Consider the following 22,313-nt stretch of genomic DNA (forward strand, 5'->3'; position numbering starts at 1 on the left):
TACAGAATTCTTAGTTTAAAAAGAATGGCAAAAATATAAATTATCTAAGTGACAAGAGAAGTACTACAGAATTCTTAGTTTAAAAAGAATGGCAATAATATAAATTATCTAAGTGTCAAAAGTTTGAAGATCATCATACCAAAGAGGACAGTGTGGTAGAAGAAATACCTTGGCTCCATTTAGCTGTTCAGTCATACCAAAAAAAAGAATAAAACTAAAGATTGTCAGTTTAGAAGAAAGGTTTAGGAGTTGATGGAATGTTACATAACACAGACAAAGTAAAGAATGGCAACATTGTCCATTAAATTGGAAACATCAGTGGGAAATCAAGACCTTCAAAGTTCTCAGCTTTGAATGACCCAGGAGAGCGGCAGCATCAAGAGCACCTACTTTCGCATTGCAGTACATTGTCAGAGTCCAGCACCAGGCCTTTCATGCGGTATTCTCCTGAAGAGTCGCGCAATCCCTCAGAGGGTACCCGAGTCCATGACCCAGAACCGGAGGGAAAAATTTAGCACATCTTTCCACCAACGTTCTGTTATGAAAAGATAAAAATGTTTCCAAGGACGTCACCATCGGTGTGTAAAGGGTAAGGAGCCTCCTCTGACTGTACAGCACTGTTGTTTGAAATAAAAATTGTAGACTTACGTATTGATGACACGGAAGTAGAAGGGGGACAGTCTAGGCAACCAAGGGACTGGTGGGAAGGGGGTGGAGAAAACAGAAACGGCTTTATATAACTCTATTTAACAACAAATAAATAAACTGTATTGTAGATAGAAAAAGGCACAGATAATAAAAATTAAACTTATTTTCAGGTCAACAAAAATCAAACAGTGCTGCCCAACCTATTAAGTCCTTCCTGGGAGCCTGGCTGGATTCCAGTCACACTGTTTCCGTTCCTGCAGGGCACACTGTCACAGTCTTTTGTTTTCCTAAACCTTTGTCACCCAGCTGTGCTATGGCGTTATGGTTTAGTCTTGTCTACTTTTTTTATTTTGAGAAGAGAAGGAAGAGGCTTTTAATGTGATGCCACAATTTGAGCATCAGAACCGCCATCATTGCCATCCATGATCATACCTTCCAGGAACAAAGTAAGTCTCGTACAAGAGTAGGGATTCAAAATATCTCAACATAGAAAGCATAAAAAGACATCTGCCCCAAAGGTCATTGTAGTAGAAAATGGAGAACACAGTCCTTGCTAATGTTAATATTAAGAAGGTATTGGTGTTTCTTCTGCTAATTTTGTGTATATGAGACATAGTCATCTGTGTTTCACTGCTTAAGGAGAAAGAATATGGAAACTGTAAACCAAAATCAGGCAGAGCTATTCAGTCTCAATGAACCTTTACATGAACAAAAGAGGAAAATGCTCGAAGGTTGGTTATTTTGGTTTCTCAAATAAACTATCAGCTGCAAAGCTCGCAACCGAAGACTCGGTCCCTCAACTCAAGAGATTAAGTCTCTGTGATAATAAGAAATACATCAGTCTCTAATGCTGAGAGAACAAATCAATATTTGATTCTAACAACACAATCAGTTATATAACAGCTTTCAAGAGATAATATTTTTTAAATTCAAGAGTAGACAGTAGGCTGCAAAATTAAGCCTTAGGCACAAGATATGGGCTAAATCAGTCCTTGTGACACGACAGATGTCAATGAACTATAGAAAAGCCGTGATGGAAAAGGTGATTTGGATTAAAACCACCTCAGGAGAAACAAGTAAGCCTGTGCAAGGATTAATCCGTTCATGTGCCACGTCACAGTCTCAGGGTGCTGATAAGATCATCTTTTCTATGAGTCTGCTAAGAATGTTGTGACCCCAGAAAGCAAGAGAAATAATTAGACTGAAGTCCCAAGAGATTGTCCAAATGAGCATAGAGAAGCAGGCACACAAATTAAAAGAAGAAGAAAAAAGCTACCTCATCCGTGTGTTGATGCTGCCCAGCAGCAGGGTCCAGCTTTAGCACCAGCTTCTGCCATCTTTATGTGTTCATGAGCTGGGTTATTAGAGTGTTTGAAGGGATTAGCCATCCTAAATAGACTATTGTGGCTACTTTAAAATTTTAACGTTTACTTATAAAATTTTAATCAGTTCTTAAATGCTCCACAAAAACTTGGTATGAGGATTTAGGTTCATGAGCTTAATAAATTGAGCATTAATCACAGAAATGGTCACGGGTACCCCTTAGCCTGCAAAACAAAAAACAAAAAAAGAAAGAAAAACGGGGGACCTAAAAGGCCACAGCAAGGAGCTGATAGCTGGATAGAAGGTGGTCTTACCCTGCCTTAGTTACCTATTCCTAAGAATGAGTCAACCGAGGCTTGTGTGTTTATTTTAGCTTGTGTGTTTGTTTATATAAGGCTCCTGTGTCTCAGGCTGGCCTCCAATTTACTCCTTAGCCAAGGATAACTTTTAACTTCTGATCCCCTTGCCTCCACCGCCCTCACTAGTGCTGGGATTCGAGGTATGCACCTTCACAGCCATTTTTCTGGTGCAGTGCTTAGGATACCACAAGGACTTTGTGCACACCAGGCAAGCACTCTAGTAACTGGGATAAAGCCCCAGCCCTTTATCTGCCGTGGTGAACCGTGTATTACCTTCAGGCAGAGCTATGAACCTGGATCAGCTGAGTGATTTTGGCCCCAGGGCTGCAAGTCATGTTAGTTTGCCCTCTCAAGCTTTCCTTTGCCTTCACTGGTAGGTTGCTGAGGCCTTAGTGGCTAGAGACCACATAGTACTCCTTGCTACATGGACCTATCAAAATGCCACATATGGCCTGGGTGAGCCAGGGAAAGAGTTACAGTCCTCTGTAACCAAATCTCTGAGGTGATGTCACATTTTGACCCAGCTCGTCTTGTAAGAAGAGTTTCTGGGTCACCAACACTTGAGGGGAGGTGATTACAGAAGGGCACAAATTTAGGAAATGGGCCACACTGTGTGTGTATTGGGTTTTTCGTTTTGTTTTGTTTTTGTGTGGTTTCACTATGCAAACCCTAGGCTGGACTCTGAAGAACCACTTGAATGTAGACATTAGGGCATGTGTCACCATGATTGCCTCAGAGTCACTTTAAAAGCTATTCCCCTGTGAAGCCTTAAGGTATTGGCACATAAGATAACACACAACACACTAAAGGCCAAGCGGTGAAATCAGATGTGTCTCACCAAACAACAAATGGCCAACCCTTCACTGAATGCCTGTGTGAGGCAGAATGGGGGGATACAGAGGAGACAGTGGCGGCTGAGGCACCATGCCTTCCAGAAAGGAACTCTAGCTGAACGGCTTAACTACTTTCTTCTTTTCCTCTTCTGACACCTGCCACTCCGTTTTGTGAGTATCTATTTAAACCTCTGGTTTCCTGTGGGAGTAAAATTACCCCTGGAGGAAAACATCTCCCTTTCTTCCTTGTGCATGCTTGCGTCTTTCACATTACCTGACACATAGACATTCTCAAAAAGCACACTTTGAATTTATAAAAACAGCGGTGGTTGGTTACCAGCCATCTATATTTTTGTATAAATGAAATGGTCTCATTCTCCTGAGAAATAGCCACTGGTGGGGAGAAGTGCTTGGGAGCTGACTGACAGCGATGCTAATTATGCAGAAAGGAAGCCCTGGGAAGCAGGTGAACTTTGACCTAGTGTTATCAGGACCAGTTGCTCCTCTGTCCTTCCCTCCCCCAGCTCAGTGAGGATGCTCTGTTGCCCTGTCCCCAGACCTTTCCTTGGGGCTTTGCACGTCCTCTGATACAGGCAGAGCTTGGATACCACAATTTTGACACTGACACAGCTCCATTTCTCTCTCAACTAATTGCATGACTATGAACTCTCAACAATTACTATGTTTAATTAGAACATGAGAAAATTCAGCTAGTGAGGACAGGTGATACAAACAACTGTGAACATTTCTTTCAGATTTACTTTTTGTATAAACTTCACTCCAAGTAAGCTCCAGTGAATCACAGTAATTTTTTTAAAACTCTGGCCAGCGGCCATTTGAATGAACACATTGCCAAAATGATTCGTATTTGCGGGAGACTTAGGATGAGAGAACATCATCTTCTGTAGGACTCAAACTTAATTGATGTCTGGAGCCAGTTTATGTCAGGAAGGTAAACTTGGGGGCACAAAGTTAATGCTGAATCGAGTTTCCAAAAAAAAAAAGTTCTTTAAATTTATAATTCAATGGAGATCTTTTCTGGAAGCAAAATTGAATTATTTTTTTTCTTAAAGTACAGAGTCTGGGTTTGTAGCTCATCCGATAGAGTGCTTGCCCAGAAAGGGCAAGGACCTGAAATAGTACCAGTAGTGCATAAAATTGGATGTGGTGGCATACCTGTATCCACAGGTAGAGAGACAGGATGGTCAGAAGTTCAAGGTCATCCTTGGTTACATAGTGAGGTGGAAGACAACCTGATGTAATGAGGCCTTGTTGAAAAAAAAAAACAAAGAAGGAAGGAAGGGAGGGAGGGAGGGAGGAAGGAAGGAAGGAAGGAAGGATAAGAAAGAAAGAAAAAAAGAAAGAAAGAAAGAAAGAAAGAAAGAAAGAAAGAAAGAAAGAAAGAAAGAAAGGCTTAAGACTAGGACCTGTGAGTACTGTCCTTGACTTTGCTAGAGAGACAAGGATGGGATATCCTGCCATTCCAGTCCACCAGTGTCTTCCAAACAGGGCAGAACAGGGAAAGGAGGCCCCTGGACACTGAAGGTCCTGTGTGTGAAGTCTAGATGTGCGTGATGAACAGGCCAGAGGGATGAGCCACTCCACTCACACACAGCGTGAGGATAGGAGTGAACTAAGATGGGAAGGCAGAGAAGCCTCAAAGTCCACCCCCAGTGACCTAGGTCCTGCAGTAAGGTTAAACCTTCTAAGACTCCTCACACAGAGCCACCAACTGAGGATCAGGCACTCGAATGCCCAAGCCTGTAGGGAACCTTTTCACTCAAACACCACAGGGGTGGGGGTCGCAGAGGGAAGTAAATGCCCTTTGTTATGAAGATGGTTGAGGGAGCTGCAAAGAGAGAAGAACTTGGAATAAGGTCTTCTGGTCCTTAAGGCTGATAAGCCTTTGTTAAATGAATACATCCATCTGTAGACACCCATCAAGACAGCCCAGCTAACCCAGCCAGGTAGAGAAGATGGAGTGTACCGAAGAGAATAGCAATAGATAGCAATGGTGCTGTCCCTCCCCAGACTGTAAGGTTAAATCCACTTATATTACCTTGACTGAGAGCCCAATGCTATAATTTTATTAGTGATAAACATTAATTCTTTTTTCATATTTATTTCCTAAGGAACACAATGGAAACCCGATGTAAAAACAGTTCAGTGCTACTTCTAGATACTTTAGTTTGTTTTAGGTTGACTTGTTTGTTTGTTTGTTTGAAATAGGGTCTCACTGTATAACCCAGGCTGATCTCAAACTTAGCCTTCTCTTGCCTACCTCCCCACCGCTGGACTTAAGAGGCATGGCCCATCCATCAAACTCTGTAAAATTTTATGTTTAAAGTCACTTGTTCATTTTTTTAAAAAAAAAGTCCTGCACTTTCAGAGGACACGGCATCATTGACCACAGCATTGTAGAGCTGATGTTTTGAAATCTTCACACTTGTTTCCAACTCCAGGAATTCTGAGTCCTGATAGCACTAGTCTATCTTGCCCTAAAGAGTACTCAATTCTGACTGATGCGGGGTGCGAAGTTCACAAAGCGGGAAGTGGGTATCCTGGTGCCCTTATCTGTGTAAGGAGACAAAGAATCCACAATGAGATTTCTAAATACAAAGGGCAGTGAACATACCCCATGATTCAGACGCATCCCTAGCGGGACCACTTGATACCACACACGCTCTAGCTACCATGAGCCACCAGCAGGACCCTGGCAACCATTCCCTGCCTGCCTCCCTCTTCTCCCCCTACACTGCCGCGTCTCTTCCTAGCACAGCAGCCAAGCGACTAATACACGGCCTCATGATCCTCCTCGGCTCAAACATTTATGCCCATTCTAGACATTTCAAACAGGGAAAGCATTATGGGATTTGGTTACAAAGACTCCTGATTGCTAGAACAAAAGCCGTGTGGCAAAAGCTGCCAGGAGCCTGGCTTGAAGAAGGGCGGATGGGGGGAGGGGGAGGGGCGGGTGTCTTTTTTCCTCCTGCAAACAACCTCCTGCCAGTATTTGGCAGAAATTGTCTGCTCTCAGGCTAAGGAGTCTGGGAAGTGTAGTTTTCAGGCCCCTGTCGCCAGCGTCTGGGGGCGGGGAGGGGGGCAGAATAGAGGCTAGCTTGTGAAAGTGACATTGACTGAACAGAGGCCCAGCTTCAGCACCGTGTCACAGTAATCCAAGCTTTTACAGCTTCTGAGATGCGCTCCTGCCACCCAACACACAAGCACACATACCTCACACACTAGTGCACATTCACACACCACACATGCCCGTGCCTTCTCTTCTGTCCCGCCCCCATCCGCCCCACACTAAGCCCTTCTCCTTCCTGTAAGTCTAGCGTGGTTGTTTCCTCTGTGAGTTCTACTCTTACCCCAGGCATCTGTGGGGCTCACTACAGCTACAGTTCCACTAGCCCTTTACTGAAGCCACTTTTCTAGGTCACTCGTCCACACCACGTCCAGCTCTCAGTCCCTTGCGGCGCTTTATTTTAGTGTAGATTTATCCCCTTCTAACATGCATATAGCTGTATTGTATAAATGCATGTTTCTCTGTAGCGTATTTTATATAGCTATAGCATATATGAGTGTTACATATATATACATATATATACATATACATATACATATATATATATATATATATATAATCATAGGCATCTATACTCTTTTACCAAAATATAAGCTCCAGAGGAAACAGGATTTTGTCCTTTTGCCTACTTCTAAATCCTTGATGCTCAGTGGGTATTTGGTTTGGTTTGGTTTGGTTTCTTTTCAAAGAAGAAAATTTGTTCTTGGGTCATGGTTCCAAAAATATATAGTGATTACCAGCAGTAAGGTTTTATGTATTTAATACCTTATTAAGAGGTCAGATGTTGTTTCCATCACAATAATAAATATCTACCTACTGAATTAATACAATTAGTGTAGTCATTATTAGACATTTATTGTGTGATTATTTAAAAAGCTAGTCACTCTTAAGAGCATTCAGGACAGGTGATGGAATGACAACTGTGTGTGTGTGTGTGTGTGTGTGTGTGTGTGTGTGTGTGTGTGTAAGACAAGCCAACATTATCACATCTTTTCCTTTGGTTAGCCTCCCTAAACCTACCAGGGATAGATAGATAAAGATACCTCAGAGGTAAAACATGTGCTTAGCATATATCAGACATTGGATGCAATCCCAGCACAAACAGAAAGAACAACCAACTAAGGCTAGCTAACAATGTATCCTTTTTCTCCAAATATATTAATCCCATTCCATATTAGCCCATCTTAGTAAAGCCACACTACGCTTCAACTACCTGTTGCATGCTGATTCCACTTAAACTGTAAGACCCACAAGATACCAAAGGTCTGGCATCTTTGGGTTACACAAAGTCTCAAGCCCTTGTGTGTGTGTGTGTGTGTGTGTGTGTGTGTGTGTGTGTGTGTGTTAGGAAGGGTACTCAAACCATGCCTGTGACAGAATGCTCCCATCTAAGAGTTAAGTACTTAAGGTCTCTTGACATCACCCCTCCTTCTGCTCTGCTCTGCTCTGCTCTGCTGAGATGACACAGAAAGATGCACACACGGAGGCAGAGAGCAGTCACACACAGTCCCAAAGGTGTCATGTAAGCAACGAGAAAGCAGACAAGAGCACAGTGGCTTCCAAGAGTGTGTTTGCATCTTTTTATTAGAAGTATCCATATTACCCACACGCAACCCACTGTCGATTTAACAGCGTTGAAGAGAATAACAAACCTTGAAGAATTACTAAGCTATAAAGTCAGAACCATTATGGGAAACAAGCAGCACTAGATAACGGATTTCTGTGGCATCCTCACAGAGTGTGGAGACTGGATGTTCAAGCTACAAAAGTTCATCAACAAACGTAGTTTTAAAACTTAATAACTGTCTTTAAGAGGGAAGAGTTGCCCTTCACATGCACATTAGTGGGCGGTAAAACACAATGTCTATCAGCCCTCTTGGTTTTTCTCTTAGAGTTTCCTTAGATCAGTGCGGAACACCTGCTGTCCTTCCTAAAGACAAGCTGGCTAGATCGGAGTCCTAAAATAGACCCGTGTTTTTGATAATTTAGTGAGGAGCTGGCAGAATTCTTATCACAAATACATGCTTGAGCACCAAATTTATCATAAATAGGTTTGGTGTAGCTTTATAACCTCACCAGTTAAAGGCACACAGAAAGATCATAGACCATCCTCATCTGAACAGGAGTGAGCTCTCTCTGCCTACCTAGCTAGTGCAGGAGCAGCTGCAAGAGGGCCTCCTCATCTCACCTGTCTCTGGAATGAGCATACTGTTTTACTTGCAGAGCCCTGCCAGGACCACTGGTGTTGGCTGTATCTTCCCCCTTCTGCTTCATTAGAATTCAATTTGACCAATAACAATTTCAGATGTATGACAAGCAACAGGAATTTGGTTCATTGGAAATCCACTTCTTTATTCCTTTCTCACCACATAATTTTGCAAAATAGCCCTCAGCCCGGAAAATGACTTCAACCTACTGCCTGAAGTGTACATTTATTTATTTGTTCACTGATGCAGGGGGAAGACTGAGCTAAATCAAGTGAGATGCGTGCACGTGTTCCTGAAAGGATAATTTTAGAACCCGTTTCAAAGCCGATTCTAATTCAAAAATGCCCCCGCTACTTAGACCCATGTAGAGATGTTACCCGCTTTACAAAATGTCATCAAATAATTTGAGATTTGCTAGTGTTAGGAGCGAGCACAGCTGCAATAGCTCCTTTTCCGAGAGAAGCGGGAGAAAGGGGGATGGATGGTTTCTTAGGAGAGCATACGGGAGGATGTAATAAAAGGGGATGTGAGAACCAGGGCTACCAGCTACGGGCTGCAAATTCGACATGGTTGCAGGCCATTCTCGTTGCAGGCAGGGCACCTGAGGGCTCGGTAGGACTCCTTGAATCTGTTAGCCAGCATTGAGAACTTGCTGCCGTGGCACAGAGAACAGGTGGCGATGCCGGACCCCTGGCAGTGGAGACAGTTGTCCTCAGGGACCAACCCATCCTGCAAGGGACAAGTCAGGCTTCAGTTAGATCAGCAACTCAAGCCCACCCTTTTCACAGAAATCAAAACAGTGCTAGGCCTTGGCAAAGACTGGAGCAGAACTGTAGAAAATGTTTCTCATAAGCGCTTCTGGGGAAACGGCCAGGACACAGACCAGCAATTGGATCAGAGAGGATTTCTCAGCTGAACATCAGGACCGCGATATCTTCTGCCGCCACATCCGACATTCTTCAACTTTCTGCTCTTGATCACTCTTGTTTTTATCTGATGGAAGCTCAATAAAGGCCAGACGTGACTTTTCCCTCTGCCAGACAGAGGAACAAGCCCATGTGACAAACCTTAGTGGGTGCTCAAAGAAACCAGGAGCTTCCTTCCCTAAGGGTTTCCCGTGTCTCGTGCATGGCACCCCCACAACAGCCCAGGGCATACCTTCACCCAGGGTGGTAGGGAAATGCCATACTGAGCAGACCTGGTAATCTCAGACACATAGCCTGGAAGAAGAGGAGGTAGATTTTGATCCCTTGGGACTGAGCACCAGACTCCATGCCCCTCTGACTGTTCATACAACCATTCATTGTGGTCCTCCAATACCAGGCGCTCAGGAAGGGATGTTTTCTCACTGGGAGGCTGGGTGAGTGAATGGATTAGATCTGAGCTCTTCTACCATTTTATTCTCTTTGAGAACTGGGTAAGGCCTAGTGATTAAAGCCCCAGTCTTCACGAACAGGGCAAAGGCTCACGAAGTTCCACTCCCACGGGAGACCTTACTGGCAACTGATGACTGCTGGCCAAGGAAGACTCAGTTTTCTCCAGGGGTTCGACCCTGGAGTGGCAACCTGTGTTCTGGTAGACGGTCCTACACCTGTGCACTTATAGGTAGCACTAAGTCGACTCAGGGTTTTTTCTTTGAAAGAAAAAGATTATGAAGTATGGAGGGAAAGTTGCAAGGGGGGGGTGCATGTTGAAGGAAAGGGAATGGGAAGTGGATTAAATCAAAACCGTGTGTGGATACAAAGTGAGAGCCTGTGTCAAATGAAAAAAGATTATATGTGTATGAAATTCTCCATAAAAACATGAGCTCAGGGCTGTGGAGCCAATGGACTAGAACGGAAGCTGATGTCTGATAAGGGCAGCACAGCGGGACCTTTGCTCAGCCTCTCCTACTCTGTCTCACTATTGAGAAAACAGGCAGGACAGGCAGGAAATGCCCCCCTCCCCCCAGTCCTGGAATATTAAGTGAGACAGTACGTGCAATCACAGGCTCCCCTCTTCTTCCATATCCCAAGCTCCCCGTAAAAGTCAGTTTCCTTCTCAGCCCACGGTCTCCTATCAACAGAAAACGCCCCTCGGCTATGTCTTGAGCCAAGACGTTTGAGACATCTCACAGAAATGAGCAATTTCACACTCTTTATAAGCAGAATCTCCCCAGGAGCGGGCTACAAACCAGACCACCGCCGGGTGAATTTACTACGGAGCCCCGTCCAGTTCAGCTTCTGAACGGTCTTTCACACCATCTCAGGTTCTCCCACGCCCAGGTTCCGAGCCCAGGTGCACCAACTCCGGTACAACACCCATTCTTGTGAGAAGCTTTCTCTGCTCAAGCCAGTCCGGTTGAATTGCCTATCATCCTGGCCATCTCGAGGAACACAACTTGGAAAACCCTTTCAACAGATAATTGCCCTCCTTCTGAAACCACATAATTCAGGAAGAGTGATCAAATTTTTTTTTTTTTAATCTAAACCTCTCCCCTTTCTGGGAGCCTCAGGCTCTTGTCCATAGATGTGTCTACACAGCCCTGCCCACTCCCACCTGTTTCCAGATGTCAGCTGCTCAGTTCTTTCCAGATAGACTTACCCACCCATTCTCCCTTTCAGGAGCCCCACACAGGGCTACCCCCAACCAGCAAGTCTCCCATTCCACTGACCCTTCCTGAGTCGATGACAGGAACCTTACAGTGGCTTCATCAGCACTTCCCAGACATCCAGAGTCACATTTAGATAATAACATTATTATCATTATTATTATTAAAGTAATGCCTGGCACAGTATTTGTTCACATGCTGATCTACCCCTACACAACAATAAGCAGGTCTGAGAAACTCTCTTCTTTTTTTTTTCTTTTTTTCCCTTTCATTGGAAATAGATTCTTTTCTCTTATAATCTATTCTGATACGATTTTCTCTCCCTCTGCTCCTCCCAGTTCCTCCCCTCCCTTCTGGATCCACCCCCTTTCTGTCTCTCATTAGAAAAGAACAGGCTTCTAGGCGATCACAACCAAACATGACAACATAAAATACAAGATAAAGCAAAAACTATCACGTGGAGTCTGGACAAGGCTGAACAAAAAGGAAAGAGCCCTAAGGCAAGCACAAGAATCAGAGGAACCGGAAATTTTTTTTTTCTCAATAAAAATAAATAAATAAATAAATAATAGAATCAGAGGAACCCTCTCCTTAAAATTCTTCTCAAAATATTTAGCACCAGGGATAAAATATAGCTGCATAGCATAGTTTAGAATCAAGACCCAAACAGATCCTTCCAATGCACCTCCTCCTCTGGTCACTCTTTTGACACTCTGTGACCAGGAAAAGGGTGCTTCTGTTGCTCCCCTCAGACATGCCAGCTTGCACAGCTCTGCAGACAACGACCAACACAAAGCCAGAGTCTGCAGTGTTTGTGCTCATAATGTCAGTATGAACCTAATTGCACTGCTGTCTCTAGTGACCTCTAGTGAGTTACTTGACCTCTCTGAGTCTCAGCTTCCCTAGTGGAAGAGAAGACTGTTGGTAATACATGCTCCAGGGGGTCTTCATGAGAAGGAAATGAACTATTGCACAGACAAACACTGAGAATGGTAGCTGTCTCTCGTGGGCCTTCAGAAATCAGTAGCTATTACTGTTGTTATTATCTTAGCTTTCTACCTCAAAGATGAGATCGCCTCATGGTGCATTAAAGTGCCCAGAGGTTTACAGAGACAGTCTCACCAAGCACGGAGCCAGAATCTTCCCCTTGCAAATGTCTCTGGGGCTTGATTCCTTTATTCTTCTCCTTTGCTTTAGAGCTGATGGAGGTTCAAGGTGGCCCGGCTTTCTGCCTTGCCTTACTGTTTCATCGGGCTCTCTCTTCCCAGTTACAAACAGCAGAGCAAAGTGCCCCTTAGCCAGAAGGGTTTCCTTGATGTTCTTTGACCCTTTCTTTTAGAATAAAACTTGTCTGGGCATTCATTGCACAAGGGATCACACAAACAAATAGTAATGTCAACCAGAGTTTAAGGAACAGACAAGGGAAGTGTAACCTTTCCCGGCAACCTTCTGCCACACAACTCTGCTTCTGTTTACAGCACTACAGAAGAAAACAGATCTGGATTCCTTGAAACTGAATTGAAAGGTGATTGTTACCTGGAACCTGCCGCCATTGCCTTTTCTTTCAGGGCTATGGATTGACCTGCACCTGCCTATTTCTTACTGTGTGGGGGGAGAGGGGGGAGTGTCCCCCCCCAAGTTACAACACAATACAAGAAATAATGGAACTAAAGATTTATACAGAAGAAAGGTGATGTTTACAATGTCCAGGCTGTCCCTCGCTGCCATGCTGGGTTCTACAGACTTTTTGTAGAAGACAAGAGAAGCAACAGTGGCGTGTTTCTTACCAGATGATGCTTGGTTCCAAATTACATTATGTTTCCCACCACAGACAATACTGACTGAGCATCAATTATGTGCCAGGTTTTGTTTATCTGTTGTTGTTTTGGTTTTTTTTTTTTTTTGAACCTGGGAACTGCAATATTGCATCCACCATGAACACAGCTTCTGCCTTTGTGGAGATCAAATCCTGGTAGGTATAAGCAAATCTTAACCACAGAATCACAAACAAGAAAGAAAAGTTGAAGAGGTGTGCCAAGTCCTGATGGGTTGATTCTGGGTGTGTTATCTTCACGGGAGCCATCGAGAGCCCTCAGGGATGCAACCTCCACTGAGATATCGGGAGCTAAAGGCAAGAGAACAGAAGACCTGGGGACCACTGCTTGAGGAAGGGATCTGCCTCTGGCAAGAGAAAGAACCTATAAGAGATGGACAGATGAACAGATGGGCAATGGAGGGAGGAAAGGGAGCAAGGGCACAAGAGATGTGTATCAGATAAAACCAGAGACACTAACACTAGCCAGGCAACCCGGGACTTTCTAAAACACATAAAGAGATTTGGTCTTATCCCAAGCAATGGAGCATCATTGAAAGCTCTGAGGAGTAGAAGGGCTAGGAAGGGAGTGGCAGAAACAAAGGTTCTCATTCCAAAAGTGCCACACTGGGTGTGAAATCAGTTCAAAGGGTGGATGTGAGGCAAATTTCAGGAACCAAAAAAGAGGCCTATGTTCTGGTGGAGTCGATGGGCCAGGAGAGAAAGAGAGAAGAAAGATTTTAAGAGGGAAGATGGAGAACTAGGTCGTCATGTAAGATCGAGAAATGAGAGTAGACATTCTCGGCACCTTGGCCTAAAGTCATCACTCAGAGATGGCCATGACTTCCTCATTCTCTTCACCTGGGTCCTCTCAGCACAGGGACATCATTTAGGTCCCCAAAGCCCTTCTTTCATTTTCCAGGCCACCTCATGGGATATTAGAGTGAGTTCCACAGAAACAAACCTGCATACAAGGGACCCTGGAGTGTGGCGGTCAGTGCTGACAGCAACATACGGCTCCATTGTTCACTTTCAATAGACTACAAAAATTCAGTGTGTTGTGGTCCACAGGTGCCTGGGCTTGTGGGTTTACAAATGGAACGGGTTTCAAGTCACCCAAACCTTCCAACTGACTCAAGACTTTACGGTATCTTCACTGATTGTGGACTGAGTTGTAGACCAATAACAGAGGCACAAGTGAACCCATAAAAAAGGGAAGAGCAGAGCTGGGGCTGGGGATGTAGGTCGATTGGTAGAGTGCTTGCCTAGCATGCAGGAAGCCCTGGGTTTAATGCCCAGAGCCATGTGAGCCTAGTGTAGCAGCACATCTACCTATGGTATCAGCACTCCAGAGGTAGAGGCAGAAGGATCAGAAGTTCAAAATCATCCTCAGCTATGTTAAGAGTTTGAGGACAGCTTGAGCTATAGACTCTGTCTCAGAAAAATCAATAAATAAAATAGAACAGAGCTGATTTGTCCCCAACTCTAAAACCCAGGGTTCATAAGCCACAACTCATAAGAAAAGCAATGGATTCCTAATCAGATGCGAAAAGAAGTCATCCAAAAAATTAAAGATTATAAATATTTAAAATGTGAATGTCTAGTCATTAATATAATATCATATTATATATAATAAAATAAGTGTGAATTTATATTAGCAATATGCCATTAAAGCCAATAGGTGTTAAAATTCCCTCACACTTTAGCAAATATTAAGCGTTGTGATTCAAAAATGTTTCGGGACATATTGCAGGAACAGAACAATGGGCAGGCCACTGCTGCGGGGCCAGCCTGGGGGAAAACAATGGTGCTGACACACCTGTGTGTGCTGATTATGGAGAAATGTGCCTTCCGTCTCCGGCAGGGGACTGTCATTTTGCTCCCTGTCGCCATCGTTTTTTCCTGTGCTCATCAGAGCCTCCTCCTCAGCAACTGCTTCCTTCTGGAGGATTCTCCTCATGAAGTCCCTTTTGTCCATCGGGGTCCGGATGATTTTCAGGTTGTTCGTGTAGATGATTATCTTCCCAAAATCTATAATCGGTGGAGGCTAGAGAGACAGAGAGTGGGCGTCAGCCGTCACCAAACTCAGGGTGGCAGAAGCTGCCCAATGCCCTTCCCAACAGGAGAGAAGAGTTTTGCACCCACCCAATCTCTGACTCATCCCACTCCAAGGCTTCTTTCCAAGGTTTGTTTATTCTTTCTAAAAGTAAGAAGAGTCCCTTTCCATCTTGCTGAGGATGGGAAGCAAGGAAGCTGGACCACTCGGAGGGCAGGACTGTAGAGACCAGGGTCCAGAGCATCTGTTCCCACCGTCCCCCAGGAAAGCCAGTGCAGAGCTGGGCACATGCAAAGGGACTCTTTTTGTCTCATTTGAATATTTTTCTATTTGTCTACGTGTAAATAATCTCAGCACATACCACTTGCTGAACACTGTGTGTCAGGCATCATGCTAAGCATTTTCCTGACAACACTTCCCTACCAAACATCTCTGTGGAGGATATGGTATGATTTCCACTCTCTACAGGTGCAGACTAAGTCTCAATGGGGTCAAATACCTCACTAAAGTGACAGAGTGACTTGGAGACTGTGGCTGGAATTCAAACCTAGTACATTTTTGGAAGTTTTAGATTCATTCTTTTTTTTACTTTCTGTGTATGAGTGTTTTGCTTACGTATATATGTGCACCTCATAGATGTTTGGTGCATGTAGAGGTCAGATGAGGATGTTGGATATCTTAGAACTGGAGTTATGGATGCTTGTGGGCTCCATGTGGGTGCTGGGAACTGAACTTGGTGCCTCTGCAAGAGCAGGAAGTGCTTTGAAACACTGAGACAACTCTCTAGTCCCTAAAGCCCAAGTTCTTTGTTTCCTTTCTTCCTTTCTGTCTTTCCTTCCATCTTTCAGGGTCTCACTGTGTAGCCTTGGTGCCTGAATCTCACTATGTAAACCAGGCTAACCTCAAACTCATCCAGATCCATGTGCATCTGGTTGCACGTGTTGAGATTAAAGGCATCTATCGCCATGTCTGTTTTCCAAACTCCCATATTCTTAACACCTATATACACAATTCACAAGCATTCTTTTCTCCCCAAATATATCTCTATATATCATATATATCAAAATATATACTTCAAATTACAAAAAGATACATCAGTGAATATGCCCTGTCATAATCCATTTTTGTTATTCAAATAATATGAAATGCTTATATGAATATACTTCTAAACATTCATTGTTAATAGTTAATGTCTCTATGGGTTTACCATGTGTTACCTAATGTTTTTGCTTATTAAAAAAAGACACTACTATAGTGCACTGAAGAAGCTAGATGGAAGACAGGATTGTAAGACTGTAGTTCAAAGGCAGAGAGCTTGCCTAGCATATGTGAGGCCTAGGGCTCAGAATGTCCAAGACTCAGAAGACGAAGGAGAAGAAAGGGGAGAGGAAGAAGAGGAGAAGGAGAAAGTGGAAGAGGAGGAGGAGAAGGACCAAGAGAGGGAAAGACAAAGAAAGAGTAACCACTCAGGGACCACTTGACCAGGAATACACAAGCTTTGCCCAGTTGCACAGCTGGGAGGGAAAGAGCCTTGGATTCCAGTTCTGGTGTCCATTAGTTACAAGACACAGTGCAGTCGTGTATTCTGATACACTCCATTTTGGTCATCTGCATGCGCCTTGACATCCAGCTGGTAGCTAGTTACTTAAATGCAAGAGAACTTCCACACATGTGCTGAAACTCCTGAGTTCTGTCACCTCTTATAAAATCTCCCTGCTAGGAATTTCCAACATCGTCAAGTTCAGCAATATAAGGGCTAATACTAGCTGGGCATGGTGGTGCATGCCTCTGATCCCAGCACTCTGGAGGCAGAAGCAGGCTGATCTCTGTGAGTTTCAGATAGCCTGGTCTACAGAGCAAGTTCTAGGACAGCCAAGGCTGCCCAGAGAGACCCTATCTCCAACTCTTCCTCAAAAACGGGGGTTGATGCCAAGCTCCAGGGCCCTTCTCCAACTGGTTATATATTTTCAGTCAAGTAACTAAGGATGATATCATCTTCTGAGGATGGAAGATGATAGGCAAGATACAGAAAAGTGGGGTTTGCAAAAGCTGTTGATAATATGCAAGTGTGGGCGTCATTGCTGCTGTTATTAAAAACTATTTTTCAATAGTGTGTGCACACTCACGCTGTACAGCCAAACACCCCAGCATGAAATATTTTTCCTGGTTCTAGAATTGTATAAACCCAGCCTGCCAGAGTTAAACACTCTCATAAATAGGTATTCAGTTGGAATCTAACATGAACAAGATGTCCACATTCAGACTCCAGTAAACAGCCATGGGGTTTTTCGATGATTACTTAAGCCACAGGCTTCCTGTCTGGCCTTCTTTTCTCCTTCTTCAGGGGATCCGATTCCATTTCCTTTTGTTTTATGCACACTGGATTCCCATTTCACACTCTGGACTATCAGTTTCTGACATCGGGAGATAAGGGTGGTGGTACTTTTGGAAGGCTCTGTTTCTACTTCCTGTAATAGCCAAAAAGGTTCGGTTACCAGGAAGTTTCCTCATACCCAGGACTCTTTTTCTTTCTGTTTCTTCTCGTAAAGACTAAACTCTCACTGTGCTCAAGGAATGGATGACCATCTGCTTCAACCCCTGTCCCCAAACCGATCAACATCTAAGACAGCAAATACTTTTACTCCAAAGATGAAGGACCCCAACCATTCTGAACGTGTATTTAATTTCAGTCCTCTTGCTAGCCAGAGCAAAACTCTCTGGGTGCAACTGTAGTTTACAAGGTCTGGGTACATCTTCCTGTGAGGAAGATCCACTCTTGCAGGATAGAGGGCCAGCTGGAGCCAAGAATCTTTTAGCCTCTTGCACACAGTCTAGAATGGCAGCGTATGTAGGAAAGTATCTGGACACATTCGGGTTTCTGTAGCCACATGCCTATAAACGGTTATCCAGATACTAATGAATACAGAGAAGCATTGTTAGATACTAGAAATTTAATGGGCCTAGGAGTCAGGGAAACCCAATTCAAATTTTATTCAAATGTTTTTTGACAACTATGTTAGATGGACAGGTTATTTTCATCTGTAAATCCTGTAACCATCTGTTTTCCCAATTTGAAATTTCCTTTCTCATTGAAATATTATGAGACCATTTAATACATATAAATCTGTTAAGTAAATGTCACCTCCTTCCTTTCCCTGTCCACAATTTCATGAACCCTACACATTTCGGTGAGTTTTAATCCCTTAATGTGTTTTTATTACCTATCACCACCTTTTTTACCCAAGACATAAAATAAAAGGTAGACTCAACATTTCCTTAAGAATTTGTTCATCACTACAATAATAGGTACCATTTGCTAAACATATATCAGGTGCCAGGTACTTGCAGGAATTATCTGTTTTAATCATCTTAATGGCCCTTCTAAGGAAGGCACTTTAGCTATTCTCAGGCCAAGATGATGTCGTTGGGGCTCAAGAAAGTGAGTTTGCCCAAATTCACACAGACATCAGAGCCCATGTTTTGTTTTTATCATTACAATACACATAACAGACAGCTTACTCGTCTAACCATTTATTGGCATAGAGTTCCCTGAAATTTACATTGTTGTCCAACATTTATCTTCAGAACTGTATCTTCCCAAACTGAAATGCTAAATCCATAAAGAGTGACATCTTCTTCTCTACCCCCAGCCTGACAACAACCATCCACTTTCTGTCTCCATTGATTTGTACCATCAGTAGGTCATGTCGCTGCAATGGTACGGGTCTCCCTGGTTATGCATGGCTTATTTCATTTAGCCTAATGTGTTCAAGCTTCATCCATGTTGAAGCATATCAAAATTTTCTAAGGTGTTGTGATATTCCATTATGTATACATACCACTTCTTGTGTAGCCATTCACCAACTGATGAATATTTAAGTTGTTTCCACCTCTAATTGATGGTGAATTTCTGCAAACAGTGATGTACAAATACCTGTTTGGGTTCCAAATGCTTAATTGAATCACTGCACTTAACTGCAACCCATCACGCTGTCATAGGCCTCATTTAAGTGGGGTGAATTTATAGCTCCATCCACTTTTGGGAAGTCATGAAGCTCCAGATTTTGTTTCCTTGCTTTTCATGAATACCATCCTGAACTGTTTCAGAAGGTGGGCTGCACAGATCCATTTTGGTCCCTGCCACACTGCCACACTTAGAGCTTGATGACAGTGGGATGTGGTCATTGGTGGAAACACAGAAAAGCAAGAAATAACGAGCCCCAACAGGAATTAACTTTCAACATGACCTCTGGAATATCTTTGTTTTAATCTAATTTTGTAAATCTATGTCAAATCATTCGTACATGTGCCGAAGTCGGCATCTGAATTAGCTTAAATTATCTATCATGGCTTTTATGAACCATGCCTTTTAAAAATCTCAGCTTCCAAATAAGAAACAGTGGCAAAGGGCTATTATAAGCAGAAAACATAGCTCAGTGCCTAGGACACAAATAAATAGCAATATCAAGAACATCATCACCACCATCATTATTATGTAATGATCTTGTTTGTTGAAAAGGAACATGATATAGAGATTAAAGTATGGAAAATCAGGGGATCAAGATCCCTATTCTGACTCAACACCTTAGGTCCTTACAGTGATGTGTGGCCTTTAATCAATTTGGCACATAATTTTCCTCCTTCACAAAACAGAAATGACCATACCTCGCCTTTTTCCGTGAGAATGAGGTAAAGATAAGACTATGACGGACATAGAAGAAGACAGTCCACGGCAGCACTTTATAACGCGTCAAACATTCTACTAACATGAGGGATTTTCATTCTCAACCCCTTCATACAAAAATGAAACCTGCTATTGGTTTTGATAACTGGATATTACAATTATCTTTTTGCAAATATCAACAAGTCCAAAACATTTGCAATACCTATTTTCTTAGGAAATGAACAATAAAAATGATTAAAAATAATTATCTGAAAAAAACCCTCCCAAGGTGAAGACAAATCATGTTATAGTTATCATTAGTAACTTAGATACATTACACATAGGTGATCTTTAAGAGAAACAACATTCATACTTCCATTACCATAAGCACAAACCCATCTCCTAAGAGTCTGGAAACTACTGAGTATTTTCCATGTTGTCTTAGCTTAAAATAGAGTCCCTCGGGGGCTTTTGATTATCCCTTGTTCCAGGGAAGCTAAGGAAACTTGCAGGAAGAGTTTGCGTCATTGAACTATTAGTTCAAACTTCTTCTCCAAGAAACATTTCCTCTGTTTGATTTGCTTTTCACCATTTCTTCCCAGGATTCCAGCTACCTAGTGTTCATATTAATGAGCACTGGGAAGGCAAAACTAAATAAATAGACCGACAATTTAAAAAAGCAGGCAGTAGGAAGGTGATAAGGAGGGAAAAAAAAACAAGACATGGATAAAATACAGCAGAGTAATTGGCTGGAGCAAAATGGGTACCTTCAAATATTCAATTCTGTCAGGAAACGGAATGACCTACTGCTGCATAATTCTCCAAAACGACAGGCTGGCAACTCGAAAACCGCTGCACCTCTATTTAATTTACACACGAAGGAAACTCAGCCAAAGACCCAATTATAGTGTATTACCCTGGATGGAATTTGAACGCTGCCTATGTTCGTCACACTTTCCAGTGAGTAGTCAACCTGCGTGTTATTTTTGTCCAAGAAATATTATTCTAATAACGGCTCCCCATTTGATGCACCTACAGCTCTGGCCAGTAGCTGAACTTGAGAGAGATGCTTATCTTGAAGCACCTTGGTATTTTGCTAGACATATTTCAAGGAGCCTACCCTAAAAGCCCATAACCTTACACAATACCAACCTTATGGTCATTCGCCTTGTAGTCATTGAACAGAGGCTGGCTGCCCGCCAGAGAGTAGGCACTGCCATCTCTAAACACGCTGATCCTTTGAGCAGTCAGCTTAGGGGAATACAGCTGAGGCTTGGGGGCTTCCCCTGACCCATAGACACCATCCATTGGTTCAAGGGCCTCCTGGAGGAAACTGTGAGGGTATTCCTCTTTGGGTGACTCTAATTCCTGCCCATCCTCAAAAACCTGCTTCAACACTCGGCCGCTGTAGGAAGAGGAGATCTTAAATCGTACTTTTCTGGGTTTGTCGTCGCTCTTGTCGCTCTTCTGATTCAGTTTCTTTTCCGAGTCCTCCATCAGCAGGAAGTTCTCACTGCAGTTTCTAGGCTTCCAAGCAGCCAGTGGAACCAGGCTCTGAGAAAAGGGCATTTTATTTTCTCTCCTTCTGCATATGATTAATTCAAGTTGGTTCTGAAGAACGCTCAATTACAGCAACTGACACCCGCACATTAAATATTGATAGACCTCCTGAAAAGGCAGGTGATCATGGCTACGTAAAGTAGAAGGAACAGAGAACAAAATGAGTCCTCTTCCTGGTCTCAAGCATACCCCTAACTTTACCCAAACTCTGGTTTTTCTTACTCTGGGGGAGAATACATTGATTACCATGATAAAGTACCAACCCTGTAACTCTTGGTCAATTAGCAATTACCTTGTTATCATTACCAAAAACAGCTATAGCCTAGTGAGGAGGTTCAAATACATGCCCATGGGACTCTAACACCATGTCTGGCCCCCAGCTTTTCAAACAGAGGCTCGGAATACAAAGCAGTTTCTTGGGATTTCTTCTTAGACCAGGAAAAATCAGAGGGTCCAGAAGCCGAGTGACTGACTCAGTAGTTAAGAGCTCTTCCGGAGAACCTGAGTTTACCTCCCAGCACCCATACAGTGACTGCCAACCATCTATAACTCCACTTCCAAGGCTTCTCACACCCTTTTATTTGGGGGGGGGGGCTCCACAGGCACATGTACCACACAGATATATGTGCAGGCAAAACACTCAAACATATAAGACAAAAAATAAGTAAATTAAAGTCTTCCTTTGCAACTACTGCACAGTCCCTATAGTCTTTTGAACTCAGCAAATTCCCATCTCTGAGATAGTGAGTGAGATGAATATCAGAGATATGAGTCCTGTGAAGCCCTACAGGCCTGCATAGAAATCAGACCTAACCCATGTGAAAGGCTAACCTCGTGCTTGGGGAGTAAAGTGTCCCCTGATGAATGAATCGATGATTTTTCTACAAAGGGGGCCCTCTTAAAGAGAAGAAACTACAAGGACTGAACAAGAAAGGGTTTCTGGACTGAGTCTAAGGGGTGGTTTGGTCCCGAGGAGCTAGAATGATGGAATAAACTCTTTCTGTCTTTGCCAGGGACACAATGATGCATTTGCTTGCCCAAGCTGAGTTCTCATACTCCTCGGCCATTTCTAGGGATTCTTTCATTAATAACGACCCCTTTCATGCAACTCAGTTACAACATTCTCCATTCCCTTACCTCCCTCCAAACCCTCCTATATACCCCTCCCCACTC

At 43.3% G+C, this 22,313-nt stretch overlaps 1 protein-coding gene across 1 annotated transcript; it reads right to left on the bottom strand.

Annotated features, from left to right (window-relative positions):
• Positions 1-9,004: 9,004 nt before the first annotated feature.
• Positions 9,005-21,077, bottom strand: Grxcr2 (glutaredoxin and cysteine rich domain containing 2). The gene is made up of 3 exons (XM_005356035.1): positions 20,733-21,077; positions 14,681-14,908; positions 9,005-9,187 (listed from the first exon to the last, which is right to left on the bottom strand). Exons 1-3 carry the CDS (start codon positions 21,075-21,077, stop codon positions 9,005-9,007), a joined length of 756 nt encoding a protein of 251 aa, XP_005356092.1.
• Between the last annotated feature and the right edge of the window lie 1,236 nt (positions 21,078-22,313).

The sequence above is a fragment of the Microtus ochrogaster genome, chromosome 18 (assembly GCF_000317375.1).
Source record: "Microtus ochrogaster isolate Prairie Vole_2 chromosome 18, MicOch1.0, whole genome shotgun sequence".
Classification (NCBI taxonomy): domain Eukaryota; kingdom Metazoa; phylum Chordata; class Mammalia; order Rodentia; family Cricetidae; genus Microtus; species Microtus ochrogaster.

What these genes read in the sequence shown, in the direction of transcription:
- Grxcr2 (XM_005356035.1), bottom strand. Translation starts at nt 21,077, where the DNA reads ATGGAGGACTCGGAAAAGAAACTGAATCAGAAGAGCGACAAGAGCGAC. An exon ending in ACAAGGCGAATGACCATAAG is followed by an intron (nt 14,909 to 20,732) that starts GTTGGTATTGTG and finishes CTGTCTCTCTAG; the next exon opens with CCTCCACCGATTATAGATTT. An exon ending in TCCATAATCAGCACACACAG is followed by an intron (nt 9,188 to 14,680) that starts GTGTGTCAGCAC and finishes TGTCCCTTGCAG; the next exon opens with GATGGGTTGGTCCCTGAGGA.